At 38.3% G+C, this 20,512-nt stretch overlaps 1 protein-coding gene across 4 annotated transcripts in view; it reads right to left on the reverse strand.

Moving 5' to 3' along the window:
- The window catches only part of NAA35 (N-alpha-acetyltransferase 35, NatC auxiliary subunit), a 102,915-nt gene that overhangs the window by 17,082 nt on the left and 65,321 nt on the right, over positions 1-20,512 (reverse strand). For all 4 annotated transcript variants that reach the window (XM_070495896.1, XM_070495897.1, XM_070495895.1 and 1 more), the window contains exons 13-14: positions 15,190-15,249; positions 10,753-10,859 (exon numbers count right to left, since the gene is read on the reverse strand). In XM_070495896.1, the coding sequence (XP_070351997.1) occupies positions 10,753-10,859; positions 15,190-15,249 (167 nt within the window). The remainder of the gene's footprint in view (positions 1-10,752; positions 10,860-15,189; positions 15,250-20,512) is intronic.

Raw genomic sequence — 20,512 nt, forward strand, 5'->3', positions numbered from 1 at the left:
ACTACATCAAACTAAAAAGCTTCTCCTCAGCAAAAGAAACCATCAATAAAATGAAAAGGCAACCTACGGAATGGGAGAAAATATTTGCAAGCCACAAATCTGATAAGGGGCTAACCAGAGAAGAGTTAAGAAAATGCTGAACAAGGATGGTGCAGGAGGACACGACTTAACAGAGAGTAAAACTTAAGACAAAGCCTTGACAACAATACAAAAAAATGTTACCATTGGGACTGAAAGAAATCCCAATACCTAAGGAATTTTTAAGTAAAATAAAGATGGCGTTTTAATCCAAGGGGAAATGAGTTTATCCTATAAGTGGTGATCACACAACCAGCTATCTATCTAGAATGAAATCAAGTTGAATTTCTCTCTTTATACCATTTATAGGAAAAGAATTCAGAAGGACTAAAATCTTAAATGTACAGAATAAAACCAGAAAAATCTTTGGAAGAAGATTTAAATGACTAAAGGCACAACTCATGGGCTGGGGAAAATTACTTACCTCAAACAAGAAAACTAAAAGTTATACGGGACAAAAAAAAGAAAACAGCAAAAACTATTATATAGAAAGCAAAAATTTTAATGTGGTAAAAGAAAGGAAAAAAATATGTGCAATGCCCATCACAGATAGGATTACTCTCTCACAATGTACAAGGAGTTCTTACAAATTTTTCAAAAAATAAGTAAATCACTTAATAAAAGTCAATGGGCAAAGGATATAAATAAGCAATTCACAAAAATTCTAGGGGCCGGCCCGGTGGTGCAGCGGTTAAGCGCGCATGTTCTGCTTTGGTGGCCTGGGATTCACCAGTTCGGATCCTGGGTGCAGACATGGCACCGCATGACAAGCCATGGTGTGGTAAGCGTCCCATATATAAAGTTGAGGAAGATGGGCATGGATGATAGCTCAGGGCCAGTCTTCCTTAGCAAAAAGAGGAGGTTTGGCAGCAGTTAGCTCAGGGCTAATCTTCCTCAAAAAAAAAAAAAAAAACTTCTAAAGGTCCAATAAATATTCTATTAAGTGCTCAAATTAAAATAACAATGAGATAGCACTTCCCACTCAACTCAACACACTGGAAAAAATTAAAAGTAACGCCTACTGCTGGTCAGGGGCCAGGGAAAGCATACTCTCCTACATTGCTAGTAGAAAGAGAAATTATTATAATCTTTTAGAATGCAATCTGGAAATGTGAGAATTAAAACTAGACATGCCCCTCCATCCAGTAACACTACTCCGTAGAATACACTCATCTTATGAAATACAATCATGTGCTGCATAACAACATTTCAGTCAATGACAGACTGCGCATATGACAGTGGTCCCATAAGATCAGTACCATATGGCCTAGAAGTGAAGTAGACTCTACCATCTAGGTTTGTATGAGTACTGTAGGGGAGGAAGAAATTTCACTCTACCCTTCTAGGTTTTTCTGGCTAGTCTAAGAATTAAATTGACATGAGACAGATTGATAGGAGAAAAACAAAAGTTTAATAACACATTTACATGGGAGAAACCCAGAAAAACCGAATGACTCGGCCCAAACTGTCAAAGCCCTCACTTTAAATATCATCCTCAGCCAAAGACAAAAGATGCTGGGGGTGGGGAGAGTCAGGGACTTTAAAGGGAAGGCAGGCAACTCACAGGTAGGTGAAAAGGAGCAAATGTTGGAAAACAAGTGTTTGGCCACACAGAAACAGAAGAACACAGAGGGAGGCCCAACAGTCTTTTCAAGGTTCCTCCCTGTCTGCCACCTTGTTCATGTTACGCCAAGGTGATAGCTCACTTCCTGAGACAGGTTTTTTCCTTTATTGTTTTAGGCAGTTAAGGTGGAAGTAACAATAACAACTTTGAGTCTTTGTTTCTTAAAAAACAATCAGCCTAAAATAACCCGCATGTTACAGAGACACATTTTGGGGTGGTAAATTTTGTTCCTCTTCAGTACACTCTATGATGTTTGCATAAGACTAACAACACATTTCTCAGACCATATCTCTGTCATTAAGTGACGCAGGACTGTATTTGGCAGCCATTAGAAAGAATTAATTAGATCTCCATCAGGTAATTCAAGACAAAGTCATGATGTATCTTTGAGTGGAAAAAAGATAAAGAATTTTTTTAATAAAAAATAAATTTTTAGGGAGAAGATCCAAGATGGCGCCGTGAGTAGTCCTCTTTGTCTCTCCCCCTTCGAGTCTACAATTATTTGGACACTTATCGCTTGACAAAGGATACCCAGACAGCATCTCAGGACGTCTGAGAGACCCACGCGACTATACATCGGAAGGCGGATGGACTTTCCTCCGGGAGGATGTGGAAATAGGTGAAAACTCTCCGACCCCGACGAGCAGCCTAGTACCCGCAAGCGGCTTTCTTCCAACGGACGCCCCCAGAGGATCTACACACATCTAGGGCAGGAGCGAGCACACAACAGAGGAGCGACGGTGGAAACAGGCGACCAGAACCCTACCTAAACCCCCCGCAATTACTCCTAAACGCAGAGGGAAACTTTGGAGTTGCACACCTGAGCCCGCGGGGAGAGTCTCTCCCCGCCATTGGCGGGGAGTCCCCGCCGGGTGTTCGCGGCGCCCGGAGGGTCCCAGAGAGAGTCGCTGAGGGTACGGAGGTCTCCCAGCTGCCGTTGCCCACCCCATGGAACTAGGGATTGCTGGAGATCTCGGAGAGGACCGGGGCTGGGGGAAGTTTCAAAGGCCGGCTCTGCGACCCAGACGGGAAGCGCCGGAGTTCCGCCCGGGCAGCAGACAAAACTCTCTGTCTGCCATTAGCAGAGGGGCCATGCCGAGCATTCACGGCTCCGGGAGAGGCCCGGAGAGAATCCCAGAGGGAGGGGCGACCCCCAGCTGCCGTTGCCCGCCCCGTGGGTCTAGGGATAGCCGGAGATCTCGGAGAGGACTGGGGCTGGAGGGAGTTCCAGAGACCCAGCTTCGTAGCCTAGGGGGAAACCCTACAGGCTCACAGCAGCCTTAGGGAAAGCCTCTGCACAGCACCAGTAGAAGGCACCCAGCCACCAGCCACAAGGCTGGAAGACCCCAGGGCAAAAGCAGCATAGCTAGGTGAACTAACCACAGACTGTAGAAGATGCCAATAGCTCTCCTATGACCCATAGAGGACAAGTGAGATTTTGTGGGCGCCGACAGCAACGGAGCAACAAATGTAAGTGATCCCACCCCTGGCCGCTGGAAAAGCCCATAACACCGTTGCAGACCCCAAGGAGAGAGCACATCTAGGTGGGCAGCAACAGTAGGCACCAGCAGCCTAAAGCCCCCCTGTGACAGCCCCCACAGCAGAGGAGGGAATCCAAAGGGCCACTGTGGCTACGAGGAGGGGCCCAGGCCCAGTTAGCAACTGCGGACAGGGTTCCTGGTTGGTCCAGTATGAACAGCTGCTCCCCCACCGCAGCAGCTGAAACAAGTGAAAGGAGCAACTAAACTCTATCTCCATGCGGAGGCACAAATCAACAACATCAAGCAATATGAAAAAATACATTAAATCTCCAGAACAGAAAGAAAGTAACAAATACACAGAAAACAATCCCAAAGAAAATGAGATATATAACCTAAATGATGATGACTTCAAAACAGCCATCATTAAAATTCTCAATGAGTTAAGAGAGAGTTCTGACCGTCAACTCAACGAGTTCAGGAGCTATGTCACAAAAGAGTTTGATACGATAAAGAAGAACCAAACAGAAATATTGGAAATGAAGAACACAATAGAGGAGATTAAGAAAAATCTAGATGCTCTGAACAGTAGGGCCGATAATATGGAGAAAAGAATTAGCAATTTGGAAGATGGCAATATAGAATTGCTGCAGGCAGAGGAGGAGAGAGAAGCAAGACTAAAAAGAAATGAAGAAACTCTCCGAGAATTATCAGACACAATTAGGAGATGCAACGTAAGGATTATAGGTATACCAGAGGGAGAAGAGAAGGAGAAAGGGGCAGAAAGCCTATTCAAAGAAATAATGGCTGAGAACTTCCCAAATCTGGTGAGGGAGATGGATCTTCAGGTGACAGAAGCCAATAGATCTCCAAACTTTATCAATGCAAGAAGACCAACTCCACGCCATATAGTAGTGAAGCTAGCAAAAGTCAACGACAAGGAGAAAATACTAAGGACAGCCAAGCAAAAGAAACTAACCTACAAAGGAACCCCCATCAGGCTATCAGCAGATTTCTCAGCAGAAACTTTACAGGCTAGAAGAGAGTGGAATGATATATTCAAAAATCTGAAGGACAAAAATCTACAGCCGAGAATTCTCTACCCAGCGAAAATATCCTTCAAATACGATGGAGAAATAAAAACTTTCGCAGATAGACAAAAATTAAGGGAGTTCATTGCCACAAAACCTCCTCTTCAGGAAATCCTCAGGAAAACCCTCATTCCTGAAAAATCCAAAAAAGGAAAGGGGCTACAAAACCAAGAGCAGAGGAGATAAGTAGAAGGACAACAACAGAGAGTAGCAGCTCTACATCAGAACAGATTAAACCATGGGACGAGAAACAAAGGAAACTGAAGAAAACCGGAAAACAAGACACAAAATGGTAGTGGTAGGCCCCCACATCTCAGTAATCACTCTAAATGTAAATGGATTGAACTCCCCAATCAAAAGACATAGAGTGGCAGGATGGATCAAAGAACAAGATACAACAATATGCTGCCTCCAGGAAACACACCTCAGCCCCAAAGACAAACACAGACTCAGAGTGAAGGGATGGAGAACAATACTCCAAGCTAATAATGAACAAAAGAAAGCAGGTGTCACTATACTAATATCAGACAAGGTAGATTTCAAAGCAAAACAGATAAAGAAAGATAAAGAGGGACAGTATATAATGATAAAAGGGACTCTCCACCAAGAAGACATAACACTTATAAATATATACGCACCCAACACAGGAGCACCAAAATTTGTAAAGCAACTCTTAATAGAACTAAAAGAAGACATCAACAACAATACAATAATACTAGGGGACCTCAACACACCATTAACACCAATGGACAGAACATCCAGACAGAAAATCAACAAGGACATAATAGAATTAAATGAAAAATTAGACCAGATAGACTTAATAGATATATATAGAACACTTCATCCAAAAACAGCAGGTTACACATTCTTCTCAAGTGCACATGGAACATTCTCAAGGATTGACCATATTATGGGAACCAAAGCAAACATCAATAAATACAAGAGAGTTGAAATAATATCAAGCATCTTTTCTGATCATAATGCTATTAAACTAGAAATCAACTACAAGAAAAAAGCAGAGAAAGGTGCAAAAATGTGGAGACTAAACAACACGCTTCTCAACAAACAATGGATCATTGAAGAAATTAAAGAAGAAATCAAATTTTATCTGGAGACTAATGAAAATGAGAACACGACATACCAAAACATTTGGGATGCAGCAAAAGCAGTCCTAAGAGGGAAATTCATCGCAATACAGGCCCACTTCACTAAACAAGAAAAAGCTCACATAAGCAACCTCAAACGACACCTAACAGAACTAGAAAAAGAAGAACAAACAAAGCCCAGAGTCAGTAGAAGGAGGGAAATAATAAAAATAAGAGCAGAAATAAACGATATTGAAACAAAAAAAACAATAGAAAGGATCAATGAAACAAAGAGTTGGTTCTTCGAAAGAATTAAGAAAATTGACAAACCCCTAGCCAGACTCACCAAGAAAAGAAGAGAGAAATCGCAAATTAATAAAATTAGGAATGAGAGAGGAGAAATCACAACAGATACCAATGAAATACAAGAGATCATAAGAGAATACTATGAAAAACTATATGCCAACAAATTGAACAACCTGGAAGAAATGGACAACTTCCTAGACTCCTACAATCTCCCCAAACTGAATCAGGAAGAAATGGAGAATCTGAATAGGCCAATCACAAGTAAGGAAATAGAAACGGTAATCAAAAACCTCCCCAAAAAGAAGAGTCCAGGACCAGACGGCTTCTCTGGAGAATTCTACCAAACATTCAAAGAAGACTTAATACCTATTCTACTCAAACTGTTCCAGAAAATTGAGAAAGATGGAGAACTCCCTAACACATTCTATGAAGCCAACATCACCCTGATCCCCAAACCTGACAAGGACAACACAAAGAAGGAGAACTACAGGCCGATATCACTGATGAACATAGATGCAAAAAATCCTCAACAAAATTTTGGCAAACCGATTACAGCAATACATCGAAAAGATTATACACCATGATCAAGTGGGATTTATACCAGGGACACAGGGATGGTTCAACATCCGCAAGTCAATCAACATGATACACTACATCAACAAAATGAAAAACAAAAACCACATGATCATCTCAATAGATGCAGAGAAAGCATTCGACAAGATCCAACACCCATTTATGATAAAAACCCTCAGTAAAATGGGCATAGAAGGAAAGTACCTCAACATAATAAAGGCCATATATGATAGACCCACAGCCAACATCATACTCAATGGACAAAAACTGAAAGCCATCCCTCTGAGGACAGGAACAAGACAAGGGTGCCCACTTTCACCACTCCTATTCAACATAATACTGGAGGTGCTGGCCAGAGCAATTCGGCAGGAAAAAGAAATAAAAGGAATCCAAATAGGTAACGAAGAAGTAAAACTCTCGTTGTTTGCAGACGACATGATCTTATATATAGAAAACCCCAAAGAATCCACAGAAAAACTATTAGAAATAATCAACAACTACAGCAAAGTAGCAGGGTATAAAATTAACGTGCATAAATCAGTAGCATTTCTATACACTAACAATGAACTAACAGAAAAAGAACTCAAGAACTCAATCCCATTCACAATCACAACGAAAAGAATAAAATACCTTGGGATAAACTTAACGAAGGAAGTGAAGGATCTATACAATGAAAACTACAAGACTTCTTGAAAGAAACTGACGATGACATAAAGAGATGGAAAGACATTCCTTGCACATGGATTGGAAGAATAAACACAGTTAAAATGTCCATACTACCTAAAGCAATATACAGATTCAATGCTATCCGAATCAGAATCCCAAGAACATTCTTCACAGATATTGAACAAACAATCCTAAAATTCATATGGGGCAACAAAAGACCACGAATTGCTAAAGCAATCCTGAGCAAGAAAAACAAAGCCGGCGGAATCACAATCCCCGATTTCAAAACATACTACAAAGCTACAGTGATCAAAACAGCATGGTACTGGTACAAAAACAGGTCCACAGATCAATGGAACAGAATTGAAAGCCCAGAGATAAAACCACACATCTATGGACAGCTAATCTTCGACAAAGGAACAGAGGGCCTACAATGGAGAAAAAGAAAGTCTCTTCAACAAATGGTGCTGGGAAAACTGGACAGCCACATGCAAAAGATTGAAAATTGACCAGTCTTTTTCACCACACACCAAAATAAACTCAAAATGGATCAAAGACCTAAAGATTAGGCCTGAGGCAATAAGTCTTTTGGAAGAGAATATAGGCAGTACACTCTTTGACATCAGTTTCAAAAGAATCTTTTCGGACACTGTAACTCCTCAGTTGAGGGAAACAATAGAAAGAATAAACAAATGGGACTTCATCAGACTAAAGAGCTTCTTCAAGGCAAGGGAAAACAGGATTGAAACAAAAAAACAGCTCACTAATTGGGAAAAAATATTCACAAGCCACTTATCCGACAAAGGGTTAATCTCCATAATATACAACGAACTCACACGGCTTAACCACAAAAAAAAGAACAACCCGATCAAAAAATGGGCAGAGGACATGAACAGACATTTCTCAAAAGCAGATATGAATATGGCCAATAGACACATGAAAAGATGTTCATCATCGCTAATCATCAGGGAAATGCAAATCAAAACTACACTAAGATATCACCTTACACCCGTTAGATTGGCAAAAACATCCAAAACCAAGAGTGACAAATGTTGGAGAGGTTGTGGAGAAAAAGGAACCCTCATACACTGTTGGTGGGAATGCAAACTGTTACAACCACTATGGAAAACAGTATGGAGATTTCTCAAAAAGTTAAAAATAGAAATACCCTATGACCCAGCCATCCCATTACTGGGTATCTATCCTAAGAACCTGATATTAGAAATCTCAAGAGTCTGTTGCACCCCTATGTTCATCGCAGCATTATTTACAATAGCCAAGACGTGGAACCAGCCTACATGCCCAGAAGCTGATGATTGGATAAAGAAGATGTGGTATATATACACAATGGAATACTACTCAGCCATAAAAAAAGACAAAATTGGCCCATTCACAACAACGTGGATGGACCTCGAGGGTATTATGTTAAGCGAAATAAGCCAGTCAGAGAAAGACGAACTCTATATGACTCCACTCATAGGTGGAATTTAGTATATTGATATGGAGATCTGATCGGTGGTTACCAGGGAAAAGGGGGGGTGGGGGGAGGGCACAGAGGGGGAAGTGGTGTACCCACAACATGACTAACAAAAATGTACAACTGAAATCTCACAAGGTTGTAATCTATCATAACATTAATAAAAAATAAATAAATAAATAAATAAATTTTTAAATTTAAAAGAAATCCACAAAAAATAATTAAAAGTTCAAAACAAAAAGAGCCTGTTTAATGTGATCCCATTTATATAAAGTCATATATATTATCCCTATATACAAAGACATCTATGGTGATTGTCATCAAAATGTAGTTATCTCAAAGCTAAGGTTTCAGATGATTTTTACTATCTTTCACAATTTTTCAGCATTGTTTAAATTTGAAGTGTGACCATGTATTACTTACATAATCAGCTTCTGGGTTTTTTTTTAAGCAACTTAGTTACCTTCTTTTCCCTTTCCTTCCCCTATTGAATCAGTTGTCACTTCCTAGTAATTTTACTACTAAAATGTTTCTCTTTTCTATTCCCAGAGTTGAATCCTTCCTCATCTCTCACTGGTACTACTGAATCAGCCTAACTAAACACTTTGCCTCCATTATCACTACCAGTTTGCATCCTATTAACAAACACATGTTCTACAATGCCAATTCCCTCCTAAAAACTCGAGCAGTTCCTCACTGATCACAAAATAAAGACCAAACCTTACCAAAGCATTCAAGACTCTCTTGAGTCTCATCTCAAACGATTTTAACCGTCCAGCTCCCATCTGTTTATTCACTCATTCAACAAAGATTTACTGTGTGCCAGACAATGTTCTAGCACCTACACTACATCAGTGAACAAAGTAGCCAAAACTATGCACCCTCGACCTCAGGGAGGTTATATCCTAATGTGGGAGAGGGGAGAGAAATAGAAAATAAATATAGTGAAGAATTACATAGTATACAGAGACACAATGAAGAAGCAAATTACACAGTATGTAAGAAGCTAATTGTTATAGGAGAGAGAAACGGACTGCTGGCTGGTTGGGGGTCGGCCGAGGTGGGCGAAAAGTTTACACTTTTCAAATAGACTGAGCAGGGTAACCCTCACTGAGGTGACGTTAAACAGACTTGAAGGCGGTAAGGGGGTCAGCCCTGGGGAGTTTTGAGGAAAATGCCCTTAGCCCCCAATCCTGTGTAAAGGCCACAGGGTGAGACAGAACCTGTATGTTCCAAGAACAGCAAAGAGGCCACTATGGCTGAAGCAGAGTAGGTGAGAGGAGAGCAGTAAGAGATGAGGTTATAGAGGTACCAGGACAGGGGTCTAGACTAGAGCATATGTGGCTTTGTAGGCTCAATTATAAGGACTTCCGCTTTTATCATGAAGGAGAAGGGAAATGTAACCAACACTGAGGATGCCTAGGAATTTACAGCCTCCCACGGGCAGTCCTTAACTGACAGGTGTGTGGGTAAATTCTCAAGCTCCCTTGTCCCTGACTAGGACAACTCTGAGGCATAATACACTGTTTCCAGAGCTCCCTGACAGGACTGAACCAGAGGAACTTTCCATGGAGCACACGTTTGCGTGGCTTTCTCCTTCCCATGTCCCACTTACACACAACCCTGTTTGGTGTTTCCTGGGAACACTTTCTAAATTACATTTAGATGAATCTTTGTCTCAGACTTTGCTTGTGGAGAACCCAACCTAAGAGAGGAAGCTACCAGAGGTTTATGTGAGATGTGGCATGATTTATTCAACAAACTGAATGCTGAACCACTAACTGTTCTGAAAATAATTTCATATACTCATGTCTTCACACATGCTAGTTTCTTTCCGAAGAAATAATGACTCCTTTCTTCCCTCCCCATTGGAAAAGCTCTGCTCATTTTCCAAAATGCAGACTCAAATGATGATTCTTTCTGCATGAAATCCTTTCCAGCCTCTTATGGCATGTTTGCGGGGCAGTGCCTCTACCAAAACGAATTTAAGGATCAATTATCTGCATTTTCTATTTCTATCTAGACTTGGATCATTGAGAAGAGACTTTACCTTGTTTTCTATATTTATTTCCCAAAGTGTCTACCTAACACAGTGCTTTGGACACAATAAGGGTCAATACAACTTACCCAATGTCTGATAACTCCTTGTAACTTTTCCTTCTCATATCAGACCTAATGTCAAGGTCAGAAAACCTTAGTTTAAATCTAAAAAATATGCGGCAGCAGTCAATTAATTTTAACATGATTGGGTCTTTTGTTTGTTTATATGGAGACTTGATTCCAACAGCTTTTATGCCTTGGCTATAAAGAAGGAGCATGGGGAACCTGGGCTTTTAAGAAACACACACGCTATAAACTGTCTTACGATACTCACTTTGGGGAGAGCACCGGAGGACTGACAAAAGACCGAAGTGCATCTTTCACCATGTCTTGCATGAGATGGGTTCCAAAGACCTTTTTGTTATCCACTAGGAAAGTGGTCTTAAAAGAAATGTTATATATTAGTACATTATCACGATCCTGACATATTGTACATATAGCTGTCATTACTGTGACATGAACATACTTCTTATAAATACCACAGAATACAAAAGAGACTAAAAAACTTAAAAGCTGGAAAATTTTTATAAGCCACTGCCTCCACAAAGGGTACTACTTACCACTTAAGTGTATTCTGACGCAGGCTAAAAAAATATGTGCAGGAAAAAATCTCTCAAGAGTAGTAATATCGAACCAGTCAAACGGAATGACTGAATATGTCAAATGAGCCAATTTATAAGAAACGGCTTCAAAAATTACGAGATATTAAATGGCTATAAATATTAAGCTAGTCAATCATCTTTAGTTCTAATGAACACTTTAGAACACAATCTTTCTGAAATTGTAAAAAATTATATTTAAAATAATTATTAAATTTAAGAATAATACATTATTATTTAATGATAATTTACATCTAACTTTCTCCCTTTAACAACCTCAGTGTATTTTAATATTTACTATACTACACCTTACTTGATTTCCTAACACATTTGGATTGTTTCCAGTTTTGGGTGAACATGAACCAAACAGCTATAAACATCTGCATACAAGTTTCCAAGAGATTATCTGATTCCACTTCTCTTAGGTTAACAAGTGGGAGTGGGATTTGTAGATTTAGTTTTCTAAGAATCTGCCAAATTGTTTTCCAAAGTAGCTGTAGTACTTCATATTTCCACCAGTAATGCACCCTCACCAGCACTTGATATTGTCAGTTCTTTCTTTTCTTTCTTTTTTAAGATATTCTTAAAGATGGAGGTGATATTTCATTGTGGTTTTAACTTGCATCTCCCTAAGACTAATGATGTTGAATATCATTTCATATGGAAATCTTCAAATTTTTTGCTCATTTAAATAATTGTTTTCTTACTGTTATGTTTACAGAATTCTTTATATGTTCCAGATACAAGCCCTTTGTCAGACATGACTCGCAAATATTTTCTCCCACTCTGCAGTATCATTTCCTTTTCCTAACAGTGTCTTCTACAAAATTACATTTTTTTTTTAAAGATTGGCACCTGAGTTAACATCTGTTGCCAATGCTTTTTTCTTCTTCTTCTTCTTCTCCCCAAAGCCCCCCATTACATAGTTGTATATTATAGCTGCAAATCCTTCTGGTTGTGCTACGTGGGACACCGCCTCAGCATGGCCTGATGAGTGGTGCCATGTCCAAGCGTAGGATCGGAACAGGCAAAACCTTGGGCCACCTGCAGCGGAGCACGCGAACTTAACCACTCGGCCACGGGGCCAGCCCCAGAATTAATTTTAAATTTATCAGGGGCTGGCCCCGTGGCCGAGTGGTTAAGTTTGCGTGCTCCGCTGCAGGCGGCCCAGTGTTTCGTTGGTTCAAATCCTGGGCGCGGACATGGCACTCCTCATCAAACCACGCTGAGGCAGCGTCCCACATGCCACAACTACAAGGACCCACAACGAAGAACATACAACTATGTACCGAGGGGCTTTGGGGCTTTGGGGAGAGAAAAAAAAAAGGAAAAAAAATTTACCAATTTACCACTTTTTTATGGATTGTACTTTTGATGTCATACCTAAGAAGTCTCTGCCTTCTCGAAAGTCACCAAGATTTTCTCCTATCCTTTCTTCTAAAAGTTGTATAGTTTCATATTTTATATTTAGGTCGATAATGCATTCTGAGTCATATGCACTTCATTTGTCTCTCCAACCGTTCTTGCACCAGTTGTTGGGACAACTACCTTTTCTCCATTGATTTTCCTTTGTGCCTTGTCAAAAGTTAGTTGACCATATCAAATATTGATCAGTTAAGTGACCATATTAGTCAATTAATAAAGGACTATATAATCCAGTGCTATACAATAAAGGGCTAATTAAAGAAATAGGACTTTTCTGGACTTCCCCCTTAGTTCCACTGATCCATGTGTCCATTATTTTGCCAATGCTATACCTGTCTTGCAGTCAGACAGTGTGAGCACCCCAACTTTGTTCTTGTTTAAAAAAATTGCTTTGGCTGTTCTAATTCCTTTTCCTTTCCATACAAATTTTAGAATCAGCCTTGCTGACATCTACAAAAATTCCTACTACGATTTTGATTGAGATTGCTTTGAATCTGTAGATCTATCTTCGGGGGCCAAGTGACATCTTAAAAATATCAATTCTCTCAATCCTCAAACGAGGTAGATCTCTATTTATGTAGGTCTTCTTTGATTTCTGTCATCAGCACTTTGTAGTTTTTCAGCACACAGATCCTATAAACAAGTGTTAGATTTATAGATTTCATTTTTTGATGTTATTGTAAATAATATTGTTTTTAAAATTTTGATTTCCCACTGTTCACTGCAAATATATAGAAATACAACTGCTTTTTGACCTCATATCCTGCGATCTGGTTAAGCTCACCCATCAGGTCTAGGAACTTCTTTGTAGATTCGTTGGCACTCTACACAGAAAATCATGTTGTCTGTAAACAGACAACATTTCTTTCTTTCTCACCCATATGCCTTTTCTTCCTTTTTCCTGCCTTTTTCACTGGGTAAGATTTCTAGTACTGTGTTGAGTAAAAGTGGAGTGATGAGAGTGGAAATCCTTGCTTTCCTCCCAATCTGAGGAGGAAAGGATTTAATCTTCATCTTTAAGTATGATGTTAGCTGTAGGTTTTTGTACATGCTGTTTATCAGGTTAAGGAAGTTTTCTTCTATTCCTAGTTTTGCTGACAGATTTTTTTATTATCATGAATGGATGCTGAATTTTGTCAAATGCTTTTCCTGAATCTATTGAGACTTTAGATGGTATGATGAATTACAATGAGTGATTTTCAAATGTTGAATCAGCCTTGCATTTCTGGGACAAAACCCTGATGCATTATCTTTTTCCTAATAGATTCCTGGGTTTGATCTGAAAATACTTTAAGATTTTTGTACCTATGTTCATAAGGAATATTGGGCTATAATTTTGTACACTTGTAATGTCTATGTTTGGTTTTGATACTGAGCTAATGCTGGCCTCATACAATGAGTATTCTTGCTGCTTCTATTTTTTGAAACAGACCGTAGAATTGGCCTGGAGTTTTCTTTGTTGGAAGTTTTTAACTAAGAATTCAATTTCTTTAACAGACACAGGATTATTCAAGTTATCTATTCTTCTTGAGTGAGTTTCGGTAGGGTTTTTCAAGGAACTGGTCCATTTCGTCTCAAGTTTTTGATTTTATGGACACAGAGTTGTTTATAATATTCCGGTATAATCTTTTTAATGTGTGTAGGGTCTGTGGTGATATCCTTTCCTTCATTCCTGATATCATTCATCTGTATCTTCTCCTTTTCCCCATTCCGTCTGGTTAGAAGTTCATTAATTTTATTGCTATTTTCAAAGAACCAGCTTCTGGTTGCACTGATTTTCTCTACTGTTAGTCTGTTTCCTCTTTTACTGATTTCTGCTTTTATCTTTATTTCCTTCCTTTTGCTTGCTTTGAGTTTAATTTGCCTTTCTTTTTCTGGTTTTTTAAAGAAGACACTTAAATTACTAATTTCAGATCTTTTTTCATACAAACATTCAATGTTCATATGAATGCTTAATGAACATAAATTTCTCTCTAAGCACTGCTTTAACTGTATCCCACAGATTCTGATATATTTTCATTTTCATTCCAATTTAAGACTTCCTCTTTGATCCATGGGCTCTTCAGCTTGTGTTTATTTCCAAATATTTGGAGAATTTTCCGGATATCTTTCTGTTATTGATTATGTTTAATTCCGAAATAGTCGAGAGTATAATTTGTATGATTTCAATTCTTTTAAAATTATTACAGATTGTTTTATGGCCAGAATATGATCTTGATGAATGTCTAACATTCTAAGTAAATACTTCTATTAAAAAAATATAACACTAACTGTGGAATATCATTTGAAAGCATCTTCCTTTGAGCCAGCCCAGTGACACATCAGTTAAGTTCGTGCACTCTCCTTCGGCAGCCCAGGGTTTGCCAGTTCAAATCCCGGGCGTGGACCTATGCACTGCTTATCAAGCCATGCTGTGGCAGGCATCCCGCATATAAAGTAGAGGAAGATGGGCATGGATGTCAGCTCAGGGCCTATCTTCCTCAGCAAAAAGAGGAGGATTGGTGATGGATATTAGCTCAGGGCTAATCTTCCTCAAAAAAAAAAAATTAAAAATTAAAAAAATTTTTTTAAAAACCCAAACAAAAAAATAAAAGCATCAATCTTTTGTTCCATCAATCAATAAAACAAAGTCAAGACACATATAATTTGATATTTACAGAAGTATTCTGATACTAAGTGGAACTTACTTGTAAGAGAGATCTTGAAAGAACACAAGGCGATTGTTCACTAAATTCACAGAAAAAATCCTAATAGATACACAGAGAAAAAAGTAATGTCATTAATAGATTAAATAAAAGCTGAAAAGGTTTGCATATAGAGTGTAATTTTTGCTAGACCTTCTGGAAATGATACACTACAAGAGTTAAAATATGACAAATAGCTAAAGATCATTTCTACAAGAATTGTCTAATCGTATCAATGGGATAATAGATAATTTTAGAGCCTAATTTCTTTTTTAATGAACTGACCAATAATAGTATTGTGTAGATACCAATGTTAAATTTGTATGCCATAAAAATAATATATCATTAATAATTTATAATTAATGAAAGAGGTTTACTTCCTACTTCACAGAAATAAATATCAAATAACTAGGCCAATTACATTCATATTACTAACTGTTCCTGACTCTAGGCAAAAATCAAAAGAAATACTTAGAAAACTACATATGGGTTTACACACAGATAGAACAAAAGAAAATACACAGAAATGTTAACATCTATAGATTATAGGATATTTATTTATCATCTTCATATTTTTCTGCATTTTCCAAATTTTACAGCTAAGTAAAAATGTATGTATTTTAACACTTGGATTTGGGTTTGTAGAGTAAGGACAGCTATCTGGGCATGAGAACATCTATGCCATCGCTATAGGCTGGCGATCAGAGAATAAAAGACATAAAACCTATAAGCTTCCTCTCCTGGAAACAGACAGTTGTTGCCCAGATGACTATCACTGTGAAAAATAATCCTAGACAATTACAGGCAGCACTTTTCCCCACTAAGCCCTCTATTGTAGCCTAAAGATCCCCCTTAGCACCGTGTTCATCAAAGACTTCGAGCTGGTCTTCAAGATGAACCTATCTGCCAACAAACTCCGTTCAAGAAAAGCAGTACCACTGCTGGGCTTGGAAAGCTACTGCTCTTTTCATCATGTAACATCCCTAAAATGAGAGGGGGGAAGTGGCAGAGGGGAAGATGAATGGAAGGTAACTGGGAGTAAAATGAAGTGGTGGGGACATGAGTGGGGATGAGAGGGGGGAATGGGGGAGGAAAGATTTTTTCAAGGGCTATTAAAATATGCTCACATAAGTCTCACTTATTTTTTAAAAAGGTTTTCTTTATCTCCTTGAGGTGTTATCCCTTCTGGTCGTCATCTCATGACTCCTGACTTTTCTTCATCATTTTGAATAGCCATGCACCATGTTTTAAATTCTCTCCTCTTCTAGGAGACAAACCTTGTACTTTTCAGGTACATTTACTATCTTTACAATCACTCATTCTAGCTCCTTTATTGGCTCTTTTTCATCTCAAACTTTAAGTATGGATAGGCCTTTTCTGCTTTTCTTTCTATACCTACTCCCCAGACTTGTGACTCAATTTAAATGTGTGTCCTGTCAAAACCTACCAAGTTTCTCTAGTCAATTCACTATCTTGTTTCACAATTAACTTTTACATCTTGCACACTCTCCTCAAAGTGAATATTCTCCACCAGAAAGATGTCTTCCCTTTCCACATTACAAAGAAAATAAAAGTCATCTTTCTAACAGGAAATGCCTCAACTTCAGCCTCCAAACCTCTAACTGTACCCACATCTGTACCAGACCCTTTCCTTGTTTACTTTAACAGTGGAAGTCCTCCACATGTACTAAAGACTCCATTCCTCTGGCTTTCTCTGGAACATTACACATTGTCAATTATCCATCCTTAGCTCTCCTATATATTAAAGTTATCCCTCTCTACTAGATTGTTCCCATTTAAACAGTCAAGTTTTTCCCATCTTTAAAAAGAAAAGAAGAAAAGACTGTCACATGATGCCACATTTCCCTCTCAACTCCTGCCCTCTCAGCCAAACTTTTTAAAGAGTTGGCTGGCACCAATGTCTCTACTTACTCAACTCCCACTGTCTTCAAACACACACTAGCTTGGCTCTTTGCTCTAATCACCACTGGCCCCTGTCACTAAATCCAACAGACATTTGTGTTGGACCTTATTCACCTCTTTCATTTGACCTTTCAGCAGTATCTGACATGACTTTCATCTTGAAAAACCTTTTAAATTGACTCCTGAGTTTCCTCCTCTTTGGTCACCTCTCAGTGTGTTCTGTAGACTCAAAGCTTAATTCTAGACTATCTTCTTTTCTTAATCTATATACTTTTTCCCCTCATAATTTTATCCATATTCATGCTTCAATTACCATCTGTACTGAAATAATTCCAAAATTATAACTCTAGCACAGACCTCCAAACGCTATCCACACAGCCAATTCCTGTTCAATATCTCTAAATATTTCAAAGACATCTCAAACTCTACTTCATTAAGACCCTCATTTGACTCCAAACATCCCCTTTGAGAATTTCCCCATTTCAATGAATAGCACCAAATTTGCACCTAGATTTGCAGGTCAGAAAACTGGAGACCCTCCTGAGAGCTCTCTTATGCCCCATATTTAATTTATTCCCAATATTCAATCATTATTAGCTCACACATAGCTCTAACTCTGACTACCCACCTCATTATCTCCCTGTCATCCTTCTAGTCCAAGTTACCATCCTCTCTCCCTTGGGCTATAATAATGATTTCTTAATTTGTCTCCCTGTGTTTACTCTGTTCCCTTCAAATCTTTTCTCTACAATGCAGCCACATCTTAGTGAATTCTTAATCCAATTAAGTCATTGCTTCACTCATACTAATCTTGCATAAAACTCTAATGGTTTTCCTTTGCTCTATGATAAAGACCAAAATCCTTAATGTGACTTAAATGATCCTGCTGAACTGCCTACCTCTCTAGCCTTACCAAATCCCCCATCCCCATCACTACATGCTCTACTCTACTACTTTTCTTTTAGTTTCTCAAATGTATCATGTTCTTTCCCATCACCCAGAGGAGCATTCAGCTTCCTTCACCTGGAATTGCCCTCTACTGTCCCAATGAATGTCTACCTAACCTTCAGATCTTAGCTTTACCTTCATTTCCTTAAGGAAGATTTCCTTGATCATCTAAGTCAATTCCTTCATTGTAACTTATATGTTTTACTTCCTTTCCTTCCTATCACTTACTTCAGTTTGTAATTCTATAACCATGTTTATGATTATCTGATCAATTTTGATCTCAAACAAGACTGTACACCCCATGAAAATATGGATGACACACTTTCGCTCATCATCGTATAACAGTTATTCCAATCTTTTTTAAAACTAAATTTGGCTATCTCTGACGATCTTTTCTGTGTGCAACAAGGTATAGGTGGATATTTTAAACATAATTTGACAATAATAAACATTTCTCCATGCCAATGTTTTTCTATAACATGCTCATTAATGGCTGTAAGACATATTCTAAACATACCATAGAATGGATGTCACCACTGGGTATTTAAACAGTTTCTAGTTTTTTAAGAATGACAAAGGATGATGCAAGGACCACCTTTTTAGTGCATCTTCGCACATCTCAGATTATTTTCTTAAACTAAATCTTTAGAAGAGAAGTTGCCAGGTCAAAGTATACACGATTTTAAGACTTTTGAGAGAGAGAGCCACTGGAGTACAGGAGAACAACTCTTTCCTTTTACCAACATTAAATATTACTATACTTTTCAATCTAGTTATTATAAGTTGCATTTCTTTACTTACTAAGTAAGGTTAAGTCTTTTTCATGTTTACTTCTTTTAAATGTGTTGTGCTCATGTCTTTTCCCAGTTTTTCATTGGGATGCTTATGTTTATCTGATTGATATGTAAGTAATCACTAAAATCTGGCACTTTATCCTAATAGTAACAGGGTCCCTAAGCAGATCCACCAGACTATTTGGCCTCTTATCCTCCCTAATTTTAATCTTTTCCTCTACTCTTGGCCTCTGCCACACTACTCAACTATTACCACCTATTCCTCTGTCCCAAGTTTTTCAGCGATCGCGGGACTCTTCTCCTACTTTCCCCTCTTCATGTCTAGTGCCAGCAGTCCAGGCCTGGCACCCCCAGATCCCCTCTATTATGGTGTGTCAGTATGCATTTATTCTCCTGACAAGGCAATCCATAATCTTCTGCCAGAATATCAAATTCCAACTGTTGCATTATACTTTCTTATTTCAATTTACAATGATCTCCTCCTTTTCTAAAATCCTATCATTAATCTGGTGAACACAAATACATTTCAATGTAACAATTAAACATTAGAAAAGTAGATGTAGCAGAAGAGTAAGAAAATATTCAAAATCCAGACATGCCACTAACCAATCACGTAATCTAGTTACAAGCCCTCTAAAACTTATTTTGTTTAGCTGTCCAATAAACTGCAAAATGAACTGGCTTATGTCTATCATTTTTTCTACCTTTATGATTCCATGATTCCTATGATAAAATAAGGACAAACTACAGGAAAGCAAACACAAAAGGAGGTAATAAACGCATAATCAGTGAAAGTTTCACGAAGGAATGAAGACTTAGGTTGGGCTTTAACAACAAAGAATTAATGGAAAGGAAAATAAAGTTAGTACAAGAAAGAGCATAAAAAAACCCTACACATCTTTGTTGACCATCAACTATATCCCCAAGGTTACTGTTAAATTCTAGGACTATAAACTACATAATTTGTTATCTCCAAGAACACAGGTAAAGCAGCAATTTGAAACCAGCAAGGAAGATTTCACAGAGGAAATGACTTGAGGCTAGGAATTATGTACCTCGGCATGCAGGGAGAACAACACTCAAATGCATACCTACGCATAATCATGCAAAATAAATTAGTGTACATATGTCTGAATAACAACAGTATTACTTTGTATATTTTCTAACTTCCTACTAACCTTATATATGTCACTATAATCTCATCAACTAACAAAACTCTATGTCCGAATGTTTTAATATTCCCAAGATAAACCTTGTTTTTCTATATTTTAACCCATAAAAAATATTAATCCAAAACATGCCATCTTAAAAATGTACAAACTCTTTTACCCAGCTACTTCATTGTTTAGGAATTTATCTTAAGGGGAAGAAAGTACATGATACTAAGATTTACGTACAAATATGTTCATCTTAGTACTATTTCTAAGAGTAAAACACTGAAAATTACCTAAATGTAACTCAATGTGAATAGACTGAAAAAACTGTGGTATATGTGCATAATAAAATACCACGTAAATAATGTAGAAATATGTGTACAGTCATGTGCTGCATAACAACGTTTCAGTCAATGATGGACTGCATATACGACAGTAGTCCCCTAAGATCAGCACCATATATAGCCTAGGTATGTACTAGACTATACCATCTAGGTTGTGTAAGTA

This window comes from Equus asinus, chromosome 23, assembly GCF_041296235.1.
Source record: "Equus asinus isolate D_3611 breed Donkey chromosome 23, EquAss-T2T_v2, whole genome shotgun sequence".
Lineage (NCBI taxonomy): Eukaryota > Metazoa > Chordata > Mammalia > Perissodactyla > Equidae > Equus > Equus asinus.